The following is a 21,159-nucleotide window of genomic DNA, read 5'->3' on the forward strand; positions in this document are numbered from 1 at the left end:
CTTTACTATTTCAGAGTGCTTAGAATGATTCCGTGCTTTCTCTGTTCAGGGCTTATCTTTAAGGACAGCTGTGAGGTTCAATATATTTGCAAACCAGAGCTGAACTCTAAAGACAAGTCATGCTCCTGAATTTGAAGAGCGTCCAGAGCATCCGTCTATGAAGTGCTGATTTAGCAAATTTGTCTTTTGTGACCCAGGAACTGAGGAGGGAAGGATGGGGTTAGATTCCACCTCTGAGGGTAGTACCCTTCTGCCTGAATCATAGGACCTTCTTTACAGTTCTGGCTGTTCTCCGCCTCTCTATACTACTTCTCCAGCTTTCAGAACACATAAAACAAGCTTTTCCCATCTAGTGGTTTCCACTCACATATGCTCCTGATTCAGAGGCAGACCAAGCTTTTCCCAGTGCACTGACTCACAAGTCTGACTTTTTTTCCTTTGTGCTTAATCTAAGACATTTCCTACTTTGTGCTTAAAAACCCCAAGATGTTACTCAGCTTTAGGCTGATTGAAATCTTTGGTGGATTTATGTACTATAATCTCAGGTACTGTAATCTTCTGAGGGTTTGCAAACTATGGGGTGGGCTTTTGGAGAGTTGCTAGATTTATGGCTGCACAAAGGATGTTTCCCTGACAGCATTTCTTCCATGTTAAATTTCAAGTCATTATTGTGAAGTGTGGTATTTTCAGAGAGAAATATGCTGTAATTTATGTCTCCATGTTCTGTAGTGACAGCAACATTTAGGCTGAAATTTTCAACAACAGAAATCTTGGAGGTGTACCCACTGCAAGTATATTGTTGATCTAAGAGCTAAGAATGAGAAAACTATAAGTGGAAAATGAAGGGAACATCAGGAAGCTTTGTAACAGATACTGTTTCTAGATGCAGCTAAAGTATTCTCAGAAGGAACATGATTGTCTCTAAATGGTTCTGTATTTTAACAAACTGATGGTCTTTTCCAGTATGTGAGATACAGAGTTAAAATTATTGTCTGCTCTTAACAGATTTATTTGTGCTTTTAACATCTAAATGTGTAAATAGTAATTGCACTGCAGGTCAATGAAATACTGCAGTCATTTGTCTTAGTTGCTGCTGTAGGTCCCATAGCAATACCATTAAAAGTGATCAGAGCATTCTTGCACCTGGGACCTGCTTTCATGAGGGGGGATGTCAGGATGCCTTTTCCATTTTTCCCATTTGTGATGTGTGTAAGCTATTAGGAAACAAATGGCAGCCCCATGGAAAACCAGCCCAGTGTGGTAGTGTGCATTGCAAAGACCACTACATCATCAAGTAACATGCGTAACTTAAATGATACAGTGAGAGCTGTGCAGGAAGTGCCAGTGTAGTGTGAGTTGTTAAATCTGACCTTCTGATACAGGCTACTCTTGAGCCAAGAAGATAGAAGGTGTGAGACAGTGTGTGCAGGCAGATGGAGGAGCCTTGAGGAGAAGGAAATGGGAGCTCTGAAAATCAGTTTAGGCTTTCAGTTTCCAAGAGGCAGAAGGAGAAACTGAAATTTTCAGGGTTCTGGTAAGCTTCTTGGGCTATAAGTAAGTCACGTGTGTATGCATAAATACATACGTATTTTGATGTACTCTTTTAGAATGTGTAGATTCTTTACCTTATTCAGTGATGTAACATGAAAAACTTCGTCTAAGGAAGTGTGTGTGTGGGAGTGCAAGTGATTGTTCCAAAGCAGGAACGGTTGGCCAAATGTGGGTGCCAGGAAGCGGGGCAGAGTGGATGGAGCTGGCGGAAGATGTGTTTATCGAAGTAGTCCATGTTTGAGGCATTAATAACTGGCACAGAAGGATGGAACAACGCCTCCCAGACACCTCCTCCTCAACTTTCCACCCCTGGCTCAGCAACTGTCCAACCATGTTCTCTCCTGAGCGATCCCTGGAAGAGGACTTTTTCTGAAGTGCTGTGCAGATTTCAGGACACACGTATCACTACTTGCGCACAGTGTGCTTATGCATCAAAGCTAAACTGGGTGGTGATTATCTGGAGTCAGATTTAAGTGTTTCTTCTTGGGAAATGATCGAATAATTGAATGTGATCAAGTTTCAACAGCTTGGTAAATGACCCTAGCAGTTGAATCCCCACTGCTGTTCATCTTTCACTCAGGTTGAAGCTAAAGGCACTTTAACTCACAGCTGGAGTAAGCCAAGAGTGCAAGCAATGACAATTACAGATGAACAGCTTCTTCATACTTGGAAGTTTGTTCACCTTTGACCGTGTGCTCAATACACAGCAGAGCCCTTCCTTTCACAGTAGTCGGACCATTTTAATTATTTTCTGGGCTTCCCTTCTTTTTGCCAGCCCATGCACTTACCATGTGAAGGACTTTTCTGATGCTGTCTGTATTTCTGAGTGCATTTGTCAGGGTTAGCATTGAATTACATGGAAAATTGTTCAGCTGCTTCACCAGTCACTGGATAAGCCTTGCTTGTAGCTTCTACTGGTACATTGCACTGTGAGACTCATTGGATTTGTTTGCCTCGGTTGGTTAGAGGGACTCAGAAGGGAAGTACAATATAAAGCTCATTGAAAAATGCAGTTTAGTTCATCTGCAGAATCATCACATTTTCTTTCTGCCACGGCCACAGTCTTCTATGGGTGTTGGGCTGTGTTTGAGGTGCTGCTGCCCCTCCCTGCAACTGCTGGATGTTTTGTACTATACGAAGAGGAGCTCAGCATTAGTTACACAATAGAGCAATGTTCTGAGGCTTCTTGTTAAACCTGAGAGCTAGCAGTGCTGCTAATGGAAGAACTGATCCACATCATAGAACTGTAATTCCCTCAAATCCCATGAGCTGGTTGGGATTTGATTTTGTAACTTCGTGAATGGTAGTGGCGGGGGAGGGGGTGAGCCCTGCTGCAGTCTGTGATCACTGCATTAAGATCTGCTCCCTGAACAAAGGAGTAGACTAAAAGCTAGGAGCAAACCCAGACTAATGGTGTTGCACTCTGTTTTTGTTGTAGGCTTTCCTGACAAAGTGACAGTAAAGCAATGCTACCGTCTTCTGGGAAACAGTCTCAATGTACATGTGGTGGCAAAACTCATCTCCATTCTACTTGGATAATTTAGACCCTGAATCTGATGAGTACAGACTGGTGACAGAAAATATTTCCATCTTTCAAGACAAAGCTGATGGCAGCTGAACAAAAATCACGTATACCAAAATATCTGTTCTGACACTTTGAACAATTCTGATATATTTTTAACACCTTGCTTTTATGGTGGATTTGCATTGTAGGGGTTTTATTTAAATGGAAATTTACAGGACTTGATTGCTTTATTTAAAGTTCCTTTCTAGTTTGCAGAATGAAAAAGAGCAGCATTTACATGTACCTCAGTGAAAATGGATAAGACTAAACCATCTTTGCAGTACAGTGTAAAAAGGCTTTAAGTGTCAAAGCTGTTTTAATTAAGTGCAAAGACCAAGTTCTATGTATAAAATGTCTTCATCTGTAAATATCAGTGATCCAATCTCAAAAGATTTATTGTATATATGATCTGGAATTTTGATGTGGTGTTTTGTAGCTAATGAAATGGTAAAATTTGATATTTTGTATATGATTTTTAAGAAGACTCAGTGTCAACCTCTCTAAATACTTGCAGGATTCTGGAGCCTAACTGTATTTGTCTGCAATGATTTGTTTAAGTGCAGCTGAATAAAATATTTCAGGATTATCACAACCTTGACAATAACTTGCCTGTTTCTGTTCTCACTTATATTATTCAGGATTCATTGCTCTTTAACAAGGACCTATACATAAAATACATAAATAAATAAATGAATTAAAAACTCCATGTGTGATCATGGAGAACAGAGATACTGCAGGTGTTCTCACCTGAGAAAGACTATGAGCTTGGTATCATTTTGTGCCGTGGTTGGTCTTGTGCTCACTTCTTGTGCATTTCTTCTTCAGACTTGATTTGCATGCTGGACTGTTAAACCAGGAACCAGGAAAAGCTTGGGTTGACCTACTTCTATCTGTTACTCTCCAAGAGCATTTGGGCCTCCTGGGAAGTTTCAGCTATAAAAGAGAAATGGGAATGGATTCTCTTAAAAGAGCTCTGGACTAGGCTCTAGAGAAGGATGAGTTTTGCTTTATCTTTACCCAGTCTCTTATAGTACTTAACGGCAAAATAGTACTAATGTTTTAGGCTGTGCCTACTAGAAAACTGCAAAAGAACACGTGTGGTTTTAACAGTGTCATGAACCAAAGTTATCTGTTTATGTGGTGGTTATTGTGTAGATTTATCAGCCAGATCAATAACTAGCTTCTGTATGGTCTTGCTCTTCGGAGAGACACAGTAAAAGGAAGATCTGATGCTATCTAATATGATCCAAACATTGAAATGAAAACAGAGGAGGTCAATTTTATGTATAAATTGGGATTATTTTCTGCTGAACCATGTAAGTAGTCTGTTCATTTTGCCTCACCATAATAATATTTGGTAAAATGTTCCCATTAACAATTAGTTTTCAATTCCTTAATGTGTAAAACATGCTTTAATGATCTGCATACCACTTGTAAGTAAGCAGTATTAAAGTGTAAGTTGAAAGTTCCCTAGCTGCTTCTAAAACATATTGACAGTGAATTTTAATTCATTGTCCTGTGCTTTTGTCCATGCGTTGTGCTGTTGTAACTCCAACCTTTTTAAACTACAACCTGGCATTTGGAAGCAAAGCACATTGATGGTGCTGATATATTTTGTGATACCTAGGCAGTAATCAGTAGTTCTGATTAGTTCAAATGTTTGCCCTGTATATATTTTTTGAAAGAAACTAATCCCGTTCTGTTTGTAAGTATGACACTTAGAAATGGGATTCTACTCAGTATTTGAGTGTCATTTTGACTGTTTATTGATCTTGCTTACCATGTGGCACTACTCATTAATTGTACATGTGTTGTATGTAAGATGAAGCATAGGGAGGAGGAGAAGACTGGACAAGTCCATGGAACTAAAATCCTTTGAGAGTGCTGAGTAAGTAGACTTCTGGCTGAAGAAGTTCCCAAGCTGCAAATAAATGGAGGCTAAGAGAGTACCTAGGAGAGGTACTGTATGTGCTTGCCTCTTCCTCTACCCATTTACTAACTCTCTGCTCCTGGCCACTGTTGAAGATAGGGTACTGACCTAGATGGATCTTTTTGTAACCCAGGTTGATCACTCTTACCTCCTTATATTTGTATGGTGACAGAATGCCAATGTTTGTAATCACAGCATCAATACACAGCAAGTTATTTATGGACTTGGCTCAGATCTAAACCTCTTGATAAAGCCAACAGCACAGAACAGAATGAATCTGAGGGAGGCTGTGCAGACATGTCCATTCATGGCTTTAGGGTTATTAGTGGTAAAGGGTGACTATGCAAATGGAAGTCTCTAAAAATAACTCTAGTGTATGTTAAAGCAATTGGAATGTGCTAATAGGGCTGGAATAATCAATAGAAAAGAACAAAGCCAATGTAGCTGCCTGGAAACTCTTCATGAACCTAATTTCAAAAAAGAATGAATCAGAAAATGGGAAGCATCAAAGTAGTTGATTGTTTGTAGAAACAACTTGTAGGAATTAAAATCAGAAAGGCAGAGGAACCAAAATATTAGTGTAATGAAACTAAAACCCTAATATATGTTGTAACTGCCTTCATTGTGATAAAGGAGCCCAGGGAGAACTGGGACAGTAGATCAATTCCAGCTGAAGGAGCTAACTAGATCAGAATTCATGTATTTGTTATTTGCTGTTAAAAACAGAAACTGTAGATTTCCTGGCCGGTTAGTTTAACTTCATGAGCAGGTAACTTTAACTCCATCAGCCGTGTTGAGGGAGCAAAATCTTGGGCAGGTGTCAGTGAGCAGTATGCTGAGAAGTAAAAGACATCCTTAAGGAATGGTGTGGGAATTGGAGTTGTGCAATGGCTGTATCCCCTGGGGAAGCTGTTGTGGCCATAAAACTCTCCAGGTGCACTTAAAGAGAAGGAAAGAAGAGATGATGGGTGCTTGTAAGTAAGGGACAGAAAGGGCAATGTTATTTTTCCGAGCCACTGTCGTGGTTTAAACCCAGTCAGGTAATTCGTTCACTCACTTCCCCCCCTTTCTTGCCCTCCCCCTGCTCCCGGAGGGACAGAGAGGAGAATCGAAAAGAATGCAACTCCCATGGGTTGAGATAAGAACAGTTTAGTAACTAAGGTATAACACAAATCACTACTGCTACCACCAGTGATAATAATGATAAAGGAAATAACAAGGGAAGAGAGTACAACACCTCAGCACCAGCCAACCGATAACTTGCCCCCCTCAGACTGACCAAGCTCTGACCGATGCCTCCTCCAACCCTGCAGTCTCCCAGCCCTTCCGGGTAACTCCCAGTTACATCCTGGGCATGACGTGCTGTGGTATGGAATACCTCTTTGGTCAGTTTGGGTCAGGTGTCCTGTCTCTGCTTCCTCCCGGCTTCCCCTCCTCCCTGGCAGAGCATGAGGCTCACAAAGTCCTTGGCCAAACCAAAACATCCTTGTTATCAGCTCTGTTCCCAGGCCGAAAGTCAAAACACAGCACTGCACCAGCTACCAAGAAGGAGAAAAATGACTGCTACTGCTGAACCCAGGACAGCCACCCTTGTTTGATGTAAACCTTGTGGTTCCTGATCCTCTGTACAGGGGCTAATAATCAACTTAATGCTTGGTTGTCTTAGAGCCATAGGGACACACAGAAAGTGCTAAATTCGATGCGGACCATTGTTTACCCAGCAATTTGCACATTTGTACCATGGAGGTAACAGCTGTGCTTCATATATTATGTGTCACTTCTGAATGCTGGAATATTATTAGAGGAAAGATGAAAGAGGATGCAGTGAAGTGAGGATGGAAGTACTGGGAGACATGACCTCAGCTCAGGGAAAACTCAGGTAAATGTGCACTACTCAGGATTAAACCAGCAGCAGGGCTGGATTTATAATTATTTCCAAAGATTTGAGTCATAACATTGAATAGCAGGGATTTTTTTGCATCTATAGAACAAAATAATGGAGTATTTGTTAGTCTGCCATTAAAAACTTTGCCAGGTTGGGATTCACATCAATATGCTCTTCCCCCATATAAAACGGGAGCATTGTCAAGGACTCATGTTCTGCATATGAGGTGATTTCCTAGGTGCAAGTAAAGCTTACTAAATTTTTTGGCCATAACCGGAGTCAACTCTTGTCTTTTACAGCAATTACTTGCCTTTGCAAGCACATACTGCTGGAGAGCCACCATTTAATTTCACACAGCTACACAAGATGGTGGTGGTAAATCATAGTCCATGCTAGTACAGGATGAACTTCAACCAGAATTGGCTAGACACAAATGCTCCGTTACTTCCTGCCAAATCTGCGCACAACCTACACTCCTAAGAGGTGTTTCTTCAGCCATCATGTCAGTGAGGTAACGAATGATCTGTCCCAGGAGGAGGGTTTTGTGCCAGCTCTTCTTGTTACAAAGAACAGTGCCTATTCTTCTGCCAGACATTTGCAGGGTTTCCATTCTGTTCTTCCAAAAATGATGTCTCAATCCAATGTACTTCGGTAAAATTAAAAGGTGTGGACCTATTTTTCCTCCTTAAGATGGTTCATAGATTTCCCAACTTGGCCAGCCTAAGGTGCATCCATTAGGAATAAAAAATAAGTTAACTAAAATCTAGCAGGTCTAATGAAATGGAAAATAGTGTGTCATGCAAAGTCTGCATAGATGTCCATATCTCTCTGTGCATAGTCAAAGTCACCTGGTCTTCAGGTCAACTATTTTCTAAGCTATAAAGCCTGCATGAAGAGAAGGTGGATTTCTTCTTCCTCATTGCAGTAGCTTTCTCCCCATTCTCAGTGGCTTCTTGCTCATTGGTCATTTAGTATATTGGAGATAATTAGTTGAAAACAGAAGCTTGAATCCAAGACTGACAGGCAGCAGAGAGGGGCAGTGTGTGTTCAGTGTGTAATAGAGACAAGAAAGAAAAGGGAGGGTTTTGTGAGTCACAGCCAAAGTCCAGGCTGAAACTGGTCAGCATACACTCGACTTTGTGAAAGAAAGTCCCTGAAGTATGCATACAGTCAACAGTCTGCTAAGAAGTGCAGGTTTAGTTGGCACATAGTTTCTTCCAGTTGAGACTTAGCAGTTATAAAAACAAGATAAAACATAGTGAAAAAAATCCCTAACAGACATCAGAACTGACATGAAGAATGCAGTGACCAGTAGTTTAACAGACAGTACCAGGATGCCCAGAGGCAGAAGGTGTCCTCTCGACTAGACAGAAACATTGATAATTTGGATGTGCTGTCTTACTCCAGAACAGTTTTCAGAGCAAAAAACATAATAGTAAATGAAGAAATATGCAGGTTAGTTTATCAGTTGATGTAAAATATCACAGCTCATTTGGATTGAATGGACCAAGGGTAGTTTTCAACAGCTGAGGATACAATTCTCTGTTTTCACGTAAACACTATCCCCTGTAATGGTAAAAGACAACACATGGAAATTCCTCCTCATGTTCTGGCAGCAGCGCAGCAGATAGTCTTCTGGAGCCACAGGCTGCTGTGGAGCTGATGAATGTCCAGAGAGCTGAGCTGATGCTACTGCAGTAAAAGGTGTATGGGACAGGGTGTCTGCCATGGGTTCAGGAGGAGCTTCACACTGCCCTTCCGGATCTCTAGGCAGCAGCAGTAACTGTGTGTGTATGTGTGTGTGTGCGTGTGTGTGTGTAACTAATGCAGTACACCTGCACCACAGGGTGTGTGATCACAACCAAGATGGTCAGCAGGGCCACGCTGTTCTGAATTCTGAGATGTTTCAAATAATACATTTAATAAAATGTAATGAAAGTCTAGATTTTCTGCAAGCAACATGGTGGGATGCAGCTGATACAGTCTTCAACATTGTAGTTATTCACAGTAAAGATCAAGTTACTATCTGCAGCAGCACCACAAACATGAGCTGTCCTGGCTTCACCCCCATTTTCACAGTCCACAGCAGTCCCTTTGTTGAGGTGACATGAATATTTTCTGTTGCTGCATCCATTCTCTGCAAGGGTGCATTGGCCTTGTAACACTCCTGTGTGTGAAAACTAAATTTGTTCAGTCCCCCAGCTCCAGGGCTTCTCTTGCGTATCTGCGGGACACCTGTAGGAGACAACTGCAAACTGGATGAGGCAGGAAGACTGGGCAGGGTTAGGAAGTGCAGGAGCTCCGTGGCCTCCAGGAAGGTCTGGGGCATAAAGGATCAGTGAATGGTGGCTACTGTTATTTTCCAGTGGGACCAGTTACAGCTGTTTCTCCTCTTTTCTTCCCAGTAAAGATTTGAAATATGAGCAGTCTGAAGAGTTGTCTACTGGTAAAAAGTAAAATCTAAAAGAATGGTTGTGGGCCTGGAGGCACAGGTAAGGTAACTCCTAGCATGGGGAAGGAAAAGATGATACACAAAGCTCCCCTGAGCAGGGGGAGGAAAGCACAGCAAGTTCTTGTGCAAGGGGAACATGGAAGCTCTGGCAAAAGCAAAGGGGAGGTGGGCATGGACTCTCATTCCAGCAGCAACAGCCTGGGCCTCAGAGATAAGTGCCAGCAAGCATCTGGTGGGACACTTTTGTGAAGGCTGTGAGGTACTGCTGAAGGGTGGAGAAAAATATATATTGAGATTCAAATTTTGGCTGTCGGAACATAGTGATTTGCATTTTTCAATCACTTTTGAGCCTCCTTTGAATTCTTCCTTGGTCTTCTGCATTGTCTATTGCTGGCCTTGAATTTGGGAGCCCTAGTGTGTGCAGTGAAGACAGCCTACACATGCCAAACTAACTGCAGTGTGTGATGGTTTCCTCAGCATCTGGGGACCGAGTCATCCTTGATTCAGAGCAACCATATTTGGTTAAAATTGTAGTTTGCTGTTGTAATCCATGGGATGCTGTTTGGTACTGCGAAGTTGTTTGTGTCATCTGCCAAATAAATCACTGCCTGGAAGCTTCTCTTTCAATACAAGTATTCTTTGCCAGCCACTGTGGGTTTTTTATGTGGAGGGGTGTTTTTTTGGGTAACAGTCTAGGTCCTTTAGTGCTGCCAAATAATCTTCCCTTCACCCATGTGGTACAGCATGTGAGGAGAGCAAGCCATTGCTGCAGATTCCCTATTACTGCAGCAAGCTAGCTGCAGAGTCCAAGGTACTCAGGGGTGTTCAGCTGTACAGAGGTCAGAGACATCATGATAAAATACAGGCAGATTTCAATTAATGGCCTTTTGAAGCTTCTGAAACCAAAAGAGACAGATGCATTCAGTATCTAGAGGATTTGCACGCTGTCAATCTGTAATTGAGATACTCGAGATAAAGTTCACCCTCGCAAGACAAGACAGCAGAATGGGCACCTTGTGAATAAAGAACTGTGTGAGAGCAAAGGGCACTTGGGCTCACAACAGCACAATTCAGCACTAGCAGTTTCACTTCAAGAGCAGGACAGCTGGAGGAGAGCAATGCTTTGGGCTGCTCCTGCTCCTGGGCTTTTAGTTGCATTATTATTACTTTCTGGACTGAGCTGTGAATCAAACCATCGCAAAAATACGAGGCAGAAGAGAACCACTTATGAGGACCAGTAAGTACCATTGCTTGCAAAAGCATTTGTCAGATGATGGCTTCTGAGTGCCAGTAATGGGAACAGAATGGCTTTATTGCAGCTCTTTTTTACATGCTCTTTGGCAGATATGTGTAACTAAATGATCTCTTTGTTTTTTTCCAAAATACAACAGGCCTCGTTTGTCCTCCGAGCAGGGTAATTTAGTGTTCCATGCTGGCTCCAGCAAAAACATTGAGTTTAGAACGGGACCTCTGGGGAAAATAAAGCTCAATGAAGAAGATCTTGCAGAACTCTTTAGCCAGGTGATATCATTACTTTTGCTTAATATGTTTTTGGTTTCACTTTTGCACATTAATATGTTAATTGTCTTCAGAATTTGTCCTAGTAAATGCTTGATGTGTTTTCTATGATTGTTATTTTCTATTATCTACATTGATAGTCCAGTACGAAAGTAAGCTATTGCAGACTTGTAATCATTCCAGTACTGAAAATAATTAAAAGATTAAGTTGTGTGTGTAACACAGGTCTATCTATTTAAGTGTACTTTATAACAGTAAAGTTAAGCAAGAACAAAACTTTCCTAAGCTTTTGAAAACCCAAAGCTTGTTTACATTTGCAAGCTTTTGAAAAAGCCAGGCTTGTTCCACTTTATCTTGCTTGTTTAAATTTAGGTGAGAGAAAGTAACACAGAGATTCAAGAACTCAAAAAAGCCAGCGGTGCCTCTCAGAACACATCTCAGCAGGTCTCTCTGCTGACCTCCAGGGTAAGCCGTATCTTTGTGTTACCCTCCAGCATTCCCAATTTTCTGTTCCACAGATTAACATCATTGCCTGTTTCATTTTAGTATTTCTAGACCTGAGGGAACAGACATTCCATTCCATAGGTGAAATGAGCTATAGGGGGTTGCGGTGGAAAGACCTGTGCAATAGTTTTGTCTCTTCCTTGCTGCTGAAGGTTTTTCTCCAGCAGAAGATTTTGAAACCTTTGTCTGACCTGGCTCAAGTGTCTTTTGTTTCAGTGTTGCCACAAGTTCCTCATAGGAAAATACTGTATAACCTAAGAGATCTACCGTTAGGGAATTGTGCAAATACGTATCCATCATATTCCTTGATTCAGTTCCAGCTTGCTGTTTGTGGTTATAGGCCACTGAGTTATTGTAAGCCTTTCCTTGGCTTTTGGTATGTTGTCTCAGACCTCCATCCTTCATGTGCAGGTGAGCACCTGAACAGTCCAGCTGCAATATTCACGTTCTCAGCGCCGAGCATCTGAATGGATATTCACAAGACTGAGTCTTGGCTTTTTGAGGCCAAACTAGGATATATTCAGGCTGTCATTTTCTGCACAGCCAAACCCACCCAAATCCCAGTGAATGGGGCCTGATTTCGTAGAATCATAGAATAGTTATGGTTGGAAAGGACCTTAAGATCGCCTAGTTCCAACTCCTCTGCCATGGGCATGGATTTGAACCTGATTGTCAGGTTGCTGTTTTCACATACGAGCTATTCTCTCAAAAGAAATCATTTTATTTGACTTCCAGCATCCAACAGGTACCTCTGTGGTCACTCTCATACCAAGCACAATGTATTTGCATTTCTCTTGCAGATTGCGAGTCTTGATAACCAACTTCAAAGCTTAGAGCAGGTAAGTAAATGGGAAGCAAACTAAATATCAAAAAAAAAAAAAAACCCAACCCCTAGTCAATAAAGTGCTGATTAAATGCAATGATTAAATAGCTAAATTATTTCCTTCCTCTCATGAGTTACTCAGGAAAACTGTTTTTTGGTAACAGAAGGTAAAAAAAAAAAACTAAGATTTGTGGAGGAGGTGAAATTTCTTCTTACAAAACATAAACTGTGTAGGAGCCTGCATTTTTTAAAGGAAAAACAGTTGTAGACTCCAGAACAACAATGGGATCCCAAGGACAAGTAAACTCTTCCTTCACTGATCTGTCAATATGAAGACTGAGAATACAAACTGGATTTTATATTGTGCTGGAGATAGCTAATTTTCAACTGTGACTTGCTTTTTAACTGGGCTTCTGATAAGCCACAGCTAGAGCTGCCAATAGAACCAGTTGTCAGATGAGTTACCCATAGAATCAAAAAGATGAGATGTCCCTCCATCTAGTCTCACAGTCTGCCACTGCTAAAGAGCAGTCTCTATTAATATTTACTTGCTACAGGCCTTTTCTCATCTTAATGAGAAGCTCAAAACCTTTACAAATCAACCTTGCTGAAAAGTAAAAAGAAGGCAGGGAGGACACAAAGAATGAAAACAAGAATAGAAGTTTGTCTTGAAAATAAATGCTAATAGAACCCCAAATAATCAGGAACCTCATTTTCTGCTCTTTTCCTGGGTTTCAGGCTATCCAGAGGAAAGCCTGCAGTAGTAACCCCTGTGAGAACTCTGGGACCTGCATAAACTCTCTGGATGGTTTCTTTTGCCTCTGTCCCAACAACTGGCAGGTGAGTCTTTAGCCTTACTCTTTGAATATGGAGTGTATATTTTAACTATAAGGATACTTGGCTCAGGGTAATTTTGGTGAAGCATAGCATCTTAAGGTTGCTCAGGACAGAGTGAGTTGTACTGAACAGCAAAGTAGCAGTATCACACTCATTGTTTGGTTGAAGGACAACACGTTTAACTTCTCAACAATACCGATATATACCAAAAAATATGAGGTCTGAACCATCGGGACAGACCCTGCACTGTTATATGTGTGTGATGGCCCATGAAGTCAGTGATGCTTAGCAGTTTCCACAGCAGGGAATTAGCCTTTGGTTTTTGCTGAGCAGTGAACTGAGCTGCATGCCTTGCTGTTGATCTTTCACAAGGGTAGAGAGGGAATGGGGGAAGAGGAGGATATTTATTCAAGCTCAGACAAGCAGGACAAATAGGGGTGTAAGTAATCAACCCCATTATGAGTTTTTAAACCCAAAGACTTCACTGGCAAAGGCTTTAACGGTGCTGTTATATGCACTAGAGATGGAAAAGTTGTACCTTCCTCACAGTCTGTCAACTTGAAAGCTGTTCCAGCAAGATCTAGGTCAAAATTGCTTTCAGTCTTAATCAAGCAGCCTGAAACAAAGTTTTCTGAGCCCTTTGCTAGCGAGGTTGGGGGAGGGAGGATGACAGTACTGTGCTGTCCATATGCTTTCTACAAGCATCTGAAATATTTTATCCCCCAGCTGGCTGATAACCAGGGTCACAGAAACACAGCTGAAAAATAGAGTTTTGTTATAATGTATCATAAGGCAAGCTGTGTTGATAGCAGCCCATGGTTTGTGTATCTTTAGAAACTATATTAAACATTGGCTCCATGGTTTGCTTCATTTCTCATTTATTTGGAAAATAAACTGGTTTTCCATTTCATCTTAGGGCCTCCTGTGTTCGGTGGATGTTAATGAATGCCAGATTTATGCTGGAACAGCATTAGCCTGCCAGAATGGAGCCACTTGTGTGAACACACCAGGCAGCTACAGGTAACTTTCCAAAACTATAGACACAAAAATCCTATGTAAAATACTCTGCTATTTTCTGTACCCCGTATCACACCTGCAGCACAAGTTTTAGGAATAAGTCTGTTTAATACCTATGCACTGTAATCCCTTGCAGTCTGAGAGAATATAAAATCCTTAGTAAACCATACACCAAACCTGCTGCAGACACAGAAGGCCCCCTGAAGCCACTGCCTGCTGTGACACAAGAAGAGCAGCAAGAATTAGGTTTATCACAGCAGTGCTAGGGAAGAAGGCTGCAAACTGGAGGCTGGCTCCAGTGACCGGTCCCTCTGCTGTAGGTGTAGATGCTTTAATAGAAATTTGCTGGGATATAGATGGGGTGGTGAGATGTTGCATGTTGGTCAGTCATCAGCACTCGTCAACATGCCCACCTAGCACAGCCACATTGTCATCTCTCTGTTAGCTCCTACCCCTTGAGACTAACAGGCGTGAGGAAATGAAGGAGGTCAACACTTTTGGCCCAGCAAAGGCTTTCTGTTGTTGGAAGCCTCCTGAATATATCGGTACCCTTGGTCACTGGCATTCCCAGCAGACTGCATAACCCTGAGAAATGCCTTCACTCCTCAAGAGAGGCAGGCATTGCAGAGACTGCAGCAGAGCAAGCAACACACAATGCTGCCAGGGTGAAAGGGAGGAGGAATGCTGTGTGCAGCTGGCTGGACAGAAGGGTGCCTGGGCTGCCTGTGCGCGGGCCCCATAGGCATGAGGTTCCTGAACCGTATCCTCTGGCTGTGCTCAACTCCTTAGGAAACATGCTCTTGTTTACAGGGCAAACCAACCTGAGTGTTCTGTGTCTTATTTACCAAAACATCAAATAATCTGGTAAATAACTAACTTTCAGATGTAATATAAAGCTATTCCTGTGCAATGGGAAGAAGCAGTCTGGAGAGTATGCCACAGCTTTCTGCAAGGAGTTTTGACTCCTGCTGCAGCATGAAAATCTTAGCCCCCACAAATATTTGCTTGGCATCACACAGGCTTATAGTGCTTTGTCAGCTCTTGGAAGAGCCTCATGCAAAGGAAGTTCTCCTGCAGTGCTCCTCACACTTCAGTGTTAGCGCAGAGCCTGCTGAGGTGTCACTGGTATGTGATCCTTCCTGTCAGCTTTTCTTTGATTTTAAACGATTGCCTGCAGCTGTCCCCAACACTGACATTTGCCAAGGAAATTACACACAAAGCAGCTTGCCTTTACCTATTGTTTCTTACTGAGCTCAGGGATGTGAGCTCAGGTGTGTGAGTAAATCAGGATTTGTGAGGACAAACCCACTGCCTTTCTCATGAATGTGGTCATTGTGTTAGTACAGTCATGACTCCCCTAAGTTTTTTCCCCAACGTAATCCTTGTCCTCCTTGGTGCTTGCTGAATCAGTGCCTCCTGAAATGAGCAAAGACCTCTTCATCAGTCGTCCAAATCTTAATATTACTGCTTTTTCATTGCACCCTCAGGATTATTGATTGGTCCTTTCTCCAGTCCCACTGTACTGTCTTCAGAGCCTCCCTTCACAGTCTCCCTTCACAATCTCCCATACTTATTTCTGAGTACTCCCCAGATGCTAAATCCAAACCCAGGTACAAGGTGATACAGCTCTTTTCAACAACTGTGAGAACATTGTTGCTAGATTTTCCGGGACCCAGCAACCCAGGTATCCCCACTCCTGCTGTAGTGTAGTTACATTCACCAGTGTGAGGAAGGAAAAGGGTGATATTTAACTTCTCATCAGATAACACCAGGGGAAGGGCAGTTCTGGATTAGGTACTGTGAAATGGAGCATAGTACAGTCTTCACTCCCTCTTCAGATTCTTCACCTGCATGTTTCAAGCTGTAATGCAGGAAAGCATTGAAGTATGAGGAAAAAGAATAGGTATCCAAGAAACGCCTTCCTGAAAAAGGAAGATATTTAAGGAGACATTGCATCAGTTGGGTGAAAGGTTGTGAGAGCCCCCAAGTGTATCACATTTTTGTGTCAGAATCCAAATAACAGGGGCCTCACCACAATGTGCTGTCAGCGATGGGAAAGAACAGGAGCAGTGCCAAGCAGCAGTGCACCACAATCTGGCTGAAGCTCCCTGCAGTGTGACTTACTTCTTCAAGCTGTTCTCTGAGCAACTTCAGAGGGGTAACAGGTTAATCTTTGTCAGACCAGGCAGGAGTGAGTGGCATTGTCCTCCTCCTTTGAAGCCAGTCAGATTGCCTTGCTGTGTCCTTTGGAGTTGAACACGAAGCTCTGAATGTACTTTGAACATGCAAAGGTGATCTGGTTCTCTGACCTGTTACCTCTGTGCTTGCTCAGGTTGAAATACTGCACTATAGTGGTCTATCTGGTCTATCTGGCATCTCTTAAATGCCGTCTCACAGTACTGCAGACTGCAGTTAAGCATTAAGCTGTTGTGGGTTTTTGAAACCTAAGTTTATGTGGGTTGCTTGTCCTGGGTGCAGTGTTTAGTTACCTGCAATTACTTTATCAAACTAGTGTTTCAGCTGAGCATGTGACACTGGCAGGGACAGTAGCAGCCTGTTAAGATATTGCTCCAAGGTCCTGACCAGGTGCACTCAAATACCTTTTATTCAAATTCTGCAGATAAATGCTTTTACAGGATATTTTTCCTTAGCCAGCTTAAAAGTGATCCAATAAAGCTGTTTACCTGCCATAAATCTGTGCGAGAAGCAAACATCAGCAGATGTTGCAGCATATAACTTGCACCCAGAAAAGTGTCTCACTGTCGTTTTAATAAAAAGCTGGTGAACTGGAGGAGGCTTCCTATAGGTTTGTGTCCCTTTCAGTTGTATTTCAGAGCCTCAGTCTGTGTGAAAATAAAGGGCCACAGAAAAGAGAAATGTTTACCTGATGGCATAGAAGTTCCCAATTTCAGTTCCACCTCATATGTACAGTGCTGTGTCTAAAGTGTGCCCCTATAAATGACAACATGATCTGCAAACCAGACCACCCCAGTAGAATGCCTCCCTTCAGCCCACTACTTTGCTCTTCCTACCCCATGAACCCCAAATGCTTCCTCCTGCCCACCATGCTTGCCTGAGAGCTGAGCTACTGCTGAGACAGCAGCTGCCACATGTTGAGGTGTGAGCGTGAAGGAATCCCGCTCGCTGGGACAGCCCAGACATGGCATTTCTGCGTATTGCTAGGGGTAAAGGGTTAGGCATTTGGCATCGTAAGTGTCATAAACTGAAACACAAAGTTTAGGTGCTTTGTGACTGAAGTGGGGATTTCCAGGCTCGTATTCTGTTGAAGGCTCATGTTAGACATTTCTAAAGGTTGTGGAATCACTCATAGGATCGGACAGTCATGGGTATGCACAAGCCCTACATGATTCTTGAGTCTCTGCTGAGCAGGAGCCTTGCTTCTGTGCACGGTTATTAGTGGGGCTGTCAGTATAGCTCAACAGACAGATTTCATGAGGAATACCACATAAAGAGAGGATGTAGGAAAGGATCTGGTTCAAGACCATCTTAAAAACCTGAACGTGCCCAAGTCCATGGGACCTGATGAAATCCACCCATGGGTCCTAAAGGAGCTGTTGAATGAAGTTGCTAAGCCACTGGCCATCATATTTGAAAAATCATGGCAGGCCTGACAACTGGAAAAAGGGAAATATAACCCCCATTTTCAAGAAGGGGAAAATGGGTGACCCAGGGAATTACAGAGCAGTCAGTCTCACCTCTGTGCCTGGCAAAATCCTGGAGCAGATTCTCCTGGAAGGCATGCTAAGGCACATGAAAATCAACAAGGTGCTTGGTGACAGCCAGCATGGCTTCACTAAGGGGAAATCCTGCCTGGCCAATTTGGTGGCCTTCTATGATGGGGCTACAGAACCGATGGACAGGGGTAGAGCAGTTGATGTCATCTACCTGGACTTGTGCAAAGCGTTCGACACTGTCCCACATGACATCCTTGTCTCTAAATTGGAGAGACATCAATTTGATGGATGGACGACTCGGTGGATAAAGAACTGGCTGGATGGCCACACGCAAAGAGTTGTGGTCAATGGCTCAATGTCCAGCTGGAGACCAGTAACGAGTGGTGTCCCTCAGGGATCGGTGTTGGGACCAGTCTTGTTCAACATCTTCATCGCTGACATGGACAGTGGGATTGAGTGCACCCTCAGCAAGTTTGCCGATGACACCAAGCTGTGTGGTTCGGTTGATACCCTGGAGGGAAGGAATGCCATCCAGAGGGACCTCGACACACTTGTGAGGTGGGCTGATGCCAACCTCATGCAGTTTAACCATGCCAAGTGCAATGTCCTACACCTGGGTCAGAGCAATCCCAGGCACAGCTACAGGTTGGGCAGAGAAGAGATTCAGAGCAGCCCTGCGGAGAAGGACTTGGGGGTGTTGGTCGATGAGAAACTGAACATGAGCTGGCTTCAGCATGCGCTCGCAGCCCAGAAAGCCAACCGTATCCTGGGCTGCATCAAGAGGAGCGTGACCAGCAGGTCAAAGGAGGTGATCCTGATCCTGCCCCTCTACTCTGCTCTCGTGAGACCTCATTTGGAGTGTTGTGTGCAGTTCTGGTGTCCTCAACACAAAAAGAACATGGAACTGTTGGACCAAGTCCAGAGGAGGGCCACGAGGATGATCAGGGGACTGGAGCACCTCTCGTATGAAGACAGGCTGAGAAAGCTGGGGCTGTTCAGCCTGGAGAAGGCTGCATGGAGACCTCATAGCAGCCTTCCAGTATCTGAAGGGGGCTTATAAGGATTCTGGGCAGGGACTCTTCATTAGAGACTGTAGTGACAAGACAAGGGGTAACAGGTTAAAACTTAAACAGGGGAAGTTTAGCTTGGATATAAGGAAGAAATTCTTTCCTGTGAGGGTGGTGAGGCAGTGGAATGGGTTGCCCCCGGAAGCTGTGAATGCTCCATCGCTGGCAGTGTTCAAGGCCAGGTTGGACAGATCCTTGGGTGACATGGTTTAGTGTGAGGTGTCCCTGCCCATGGCAGGGTGGTTGGAACTAGACGATCTTAAGGTCCTTTCCAACCCCAACTATTCTATGATTCTATGATTCAATTCTATGATAAATGGAAGAGTGGGGAATTGTCTCTTACTACGGCAATATATGATCTTTAACAGCTATATGAAGACCTCATTTTGATTTTTCTGCCTGCTTTCGCCATTAGCTGCTCCTGTACTCCAGAAACCTATGGGCCTCACTGTGCATCGAAGTTTGATGACTGCCTGGGAGACTCTGAGACACTCTGTGGGCACGGCATCTGCATAGATGTAGACAGGGATCAGCCCAACAAGGTAAGGAGCAACACGTAAGTCTCCTTTTACAGCACAGCATGAATAAACTAATGCTGAGCATCATAGAACTGTGTAGCACATACAGCAGCTGAAAACCAGCAGGAAATGCCACTGTACAACATAACCTAACATTTCTAACATTGTCCTAAAGACAGCAGAAAGGATTGAAAATGCCTTGTGTCTTGTTAGAAGTACTTGTCACAGTATCAGATCTACTACTAATCGTAAAGAGCTTGGGAGTATAATTTGAATAAGTCAAAATCTTATTTGAAGAATAATATCTTTACTGGTCATTATTTGAGGTGTTCTAAATTGAGAGAATATTTTATTACTTAAATGATTAAGAAGGACAGACATAATAAATCTTGTTTTTCCTTGGAAAAGTCATACCTGTGGAACACTCTTTGTGGCCTGGGATCTGCAGCGGCTGCATAGCAGCTGCATGGCTGCTGCTTATCTTTGGCGCTCCTCACTGTCAGCTGGACTTGATCCCAAATTTCAGGCCCAAGTTCTCCAAGCGTCTGTGCTGGGTGGACGATAGCATACACTTGTGAATAGTCTTCTGGAGCAAGCCAGCTCATTCTTTTTGGGACAGAATCTGGGTACAGGATGTTCACTCCAAAGGGACATATGGAACATGCCAGCTTTGGTTCTTTCCACTCACAGCAGCCCTCCAAAACTACCCTGCCAAGACTTTTCTCCTTAACACTCCTATACACTCAAGCACTATTCCAGATACACCACATATTCTTTGTACTGTGCTATAAAATGACTTCTTTGGTCAATTTGTAAAAGTGTTCACAACTCATCACTTGTTTTCTGCCTATTTTTTGTGGAAGAAGCTTTTCAAAAGGGTTCAGTGTTGGCTTAGCAGTGTCTGCTCCTGTGACAGTCAACAATAAAGCTCCCATTAGCTTTAACTGGACCAAAGCAAGATAAATGCTGAAATCTGGCCATTAGTACAATTTACGAGAGAGAAAAATCTTTTCCTCAAATAAAACGCGTATTTGAAATTTAATGTCAGTGCTGCACACTGCACAGAATGCTGAACAGTTTTCCTTAAAGAAAACAGACGAGCTGATTTCAGGTTGCTTACACTGATCTGTTTACCCTGGTTAAAAAGCAAGCTGATGACTTTTAATTATGTTTATGTACAGTTCATAATTGCTGTTCATTTTCTCTGGGAGCTTTGGGGTAAATTGCAGGTTTCTTTTCTGAACATAATGAATGAGCCTGTTGTTGCTTCTGTAATCTAAATAGATAAATTCAGAGGAAGAAACTGACTGAGAAAACTACCAAAGCAACTTGTAAAAGAGAATGTGCAAACCTGTAATGCTCTGAAAGCTTTCCTGCTATAGTTTAAAAGACATTTTATAAATTGAATTCCTCCTGCGTTTTTCTTGTCTGTTCTAACTGTCTTAAATATGTAATGTGATGTTTACTGTGGCAGCCCAAGTACCGCTGTATCTGTGACACTGGCTGGATGTCCCCTCCTGGCAGCCCTGCCTGCAGTGCTGATATAGATGAATGCAGCCTCCCTAATCCACCATGTTCGCAGAATCCACTTGTGCAGTGCCACAACACACCAGGCTCCTACTCCTGTGGTCCCTGCCCCACAGGTATCGTGTCCTTTCATACTCTCAGGTGGGTAGAGGGTGGCTGTAGGGAGTACTGCCTCTATGTCATAAGCACAGGCACAGGATCCAGATGATAGTAACTCCGTGAAATGCTTTGGTCTGTATTCTAAAGAATAAATGTCTACAGGTTCTGTCTT

At 42.9% G+C, this 21,159-nt stretch overlaps 2 protein-coding genes across 8 annotated transcripts in view; both read left to right on the forward strand.

Annotated features, from left to right (window-relative positions):
• Window positions 1-3,719, forward strand: part of TRDMT1 (tRNA aspartic acid methyltransferase 1) — a 30,369-nt gene extending 26,650 nt beyond the window's left edge. For all 5 annotated transcript variants that reach the window (XM_062633705.1, XM_062633702.1, XM_062633704.1 and 2 more), the window contains one exon: window positions 2,990-3,719. In XM_062633705.1, the coding sequence (XP_062489689.1) occupies window positions 2,990-3,090 (101 nt within the window). In that variant the 3' untranslated portion in view covers window positions 3,091-3,719. The remainder of the gene's footprint in view (window positions 1-2,989) is intronic.
• Window positions 3,720-10,270: 6,551 nt separating this feature from the next.
• CUBN (cubilin) overlaps window positions 10,271-21,159 on the forward strand; it is a 142,265-nt gene continuing 131,376 nt past the window's right edge. For 2 of the 3 annotated variants that reach the window (XM_062633698.1, XM_062633699.1), the window contains exons 1-8: window positions 10,294-10,619; window positions 10,774-10,903; window positions 11,273-11,365; window positions 12,205-12,243; window positions 12,966-13,067; window positions 13,981-14,084; window positions 19,259-19,385; window positions 20,836-21,004. In XM_062633698.1, the coding sequence (XP_062489682.1) occupies window positions 10,501-10,619; window positions 10,774-10,903; window positions 11,273-11,365; window positions 12,205-12,243; window positions 12,966-13,067; window positions 13,981-14,084; window positions 19,259-19,385; window positions 20,836-21,004 (883 nt within the window). In that variant the 5' untranslated portion in view covers window positions 10,294-10,500. Of the gene's footprint in view, window positions 10,620-10,773; window positions 10,904-11,272; window positions 11,366-12,204; window positions 12,244-12,965; window positions 13,068-13,980; window positions 14,085-19,258; window positions 19,386-20,835; window positions 21,005-21,159 lie in introns of all 3 variants that reach the window. The other variant, XM_062633700.1, reaches the window with a different exon arrangement.

This window comes from Pezoporus occidentalis, unplaced genomic scaffold, assembly GCF_034315485.1.
Source record: "Pezoporus occidentalis ecotype Australia unplaced genomic scaffold, CSIRO_AGI_Poc_V1 ctg40, whole genome shotgun sequence".
Classification (NCBI taxonomy): Eukaryota; Metazoa; Chordata; class Aves; order Psittaciformes; family Psittacidae; genus Pezoporus; species Pezoporus occidentalis.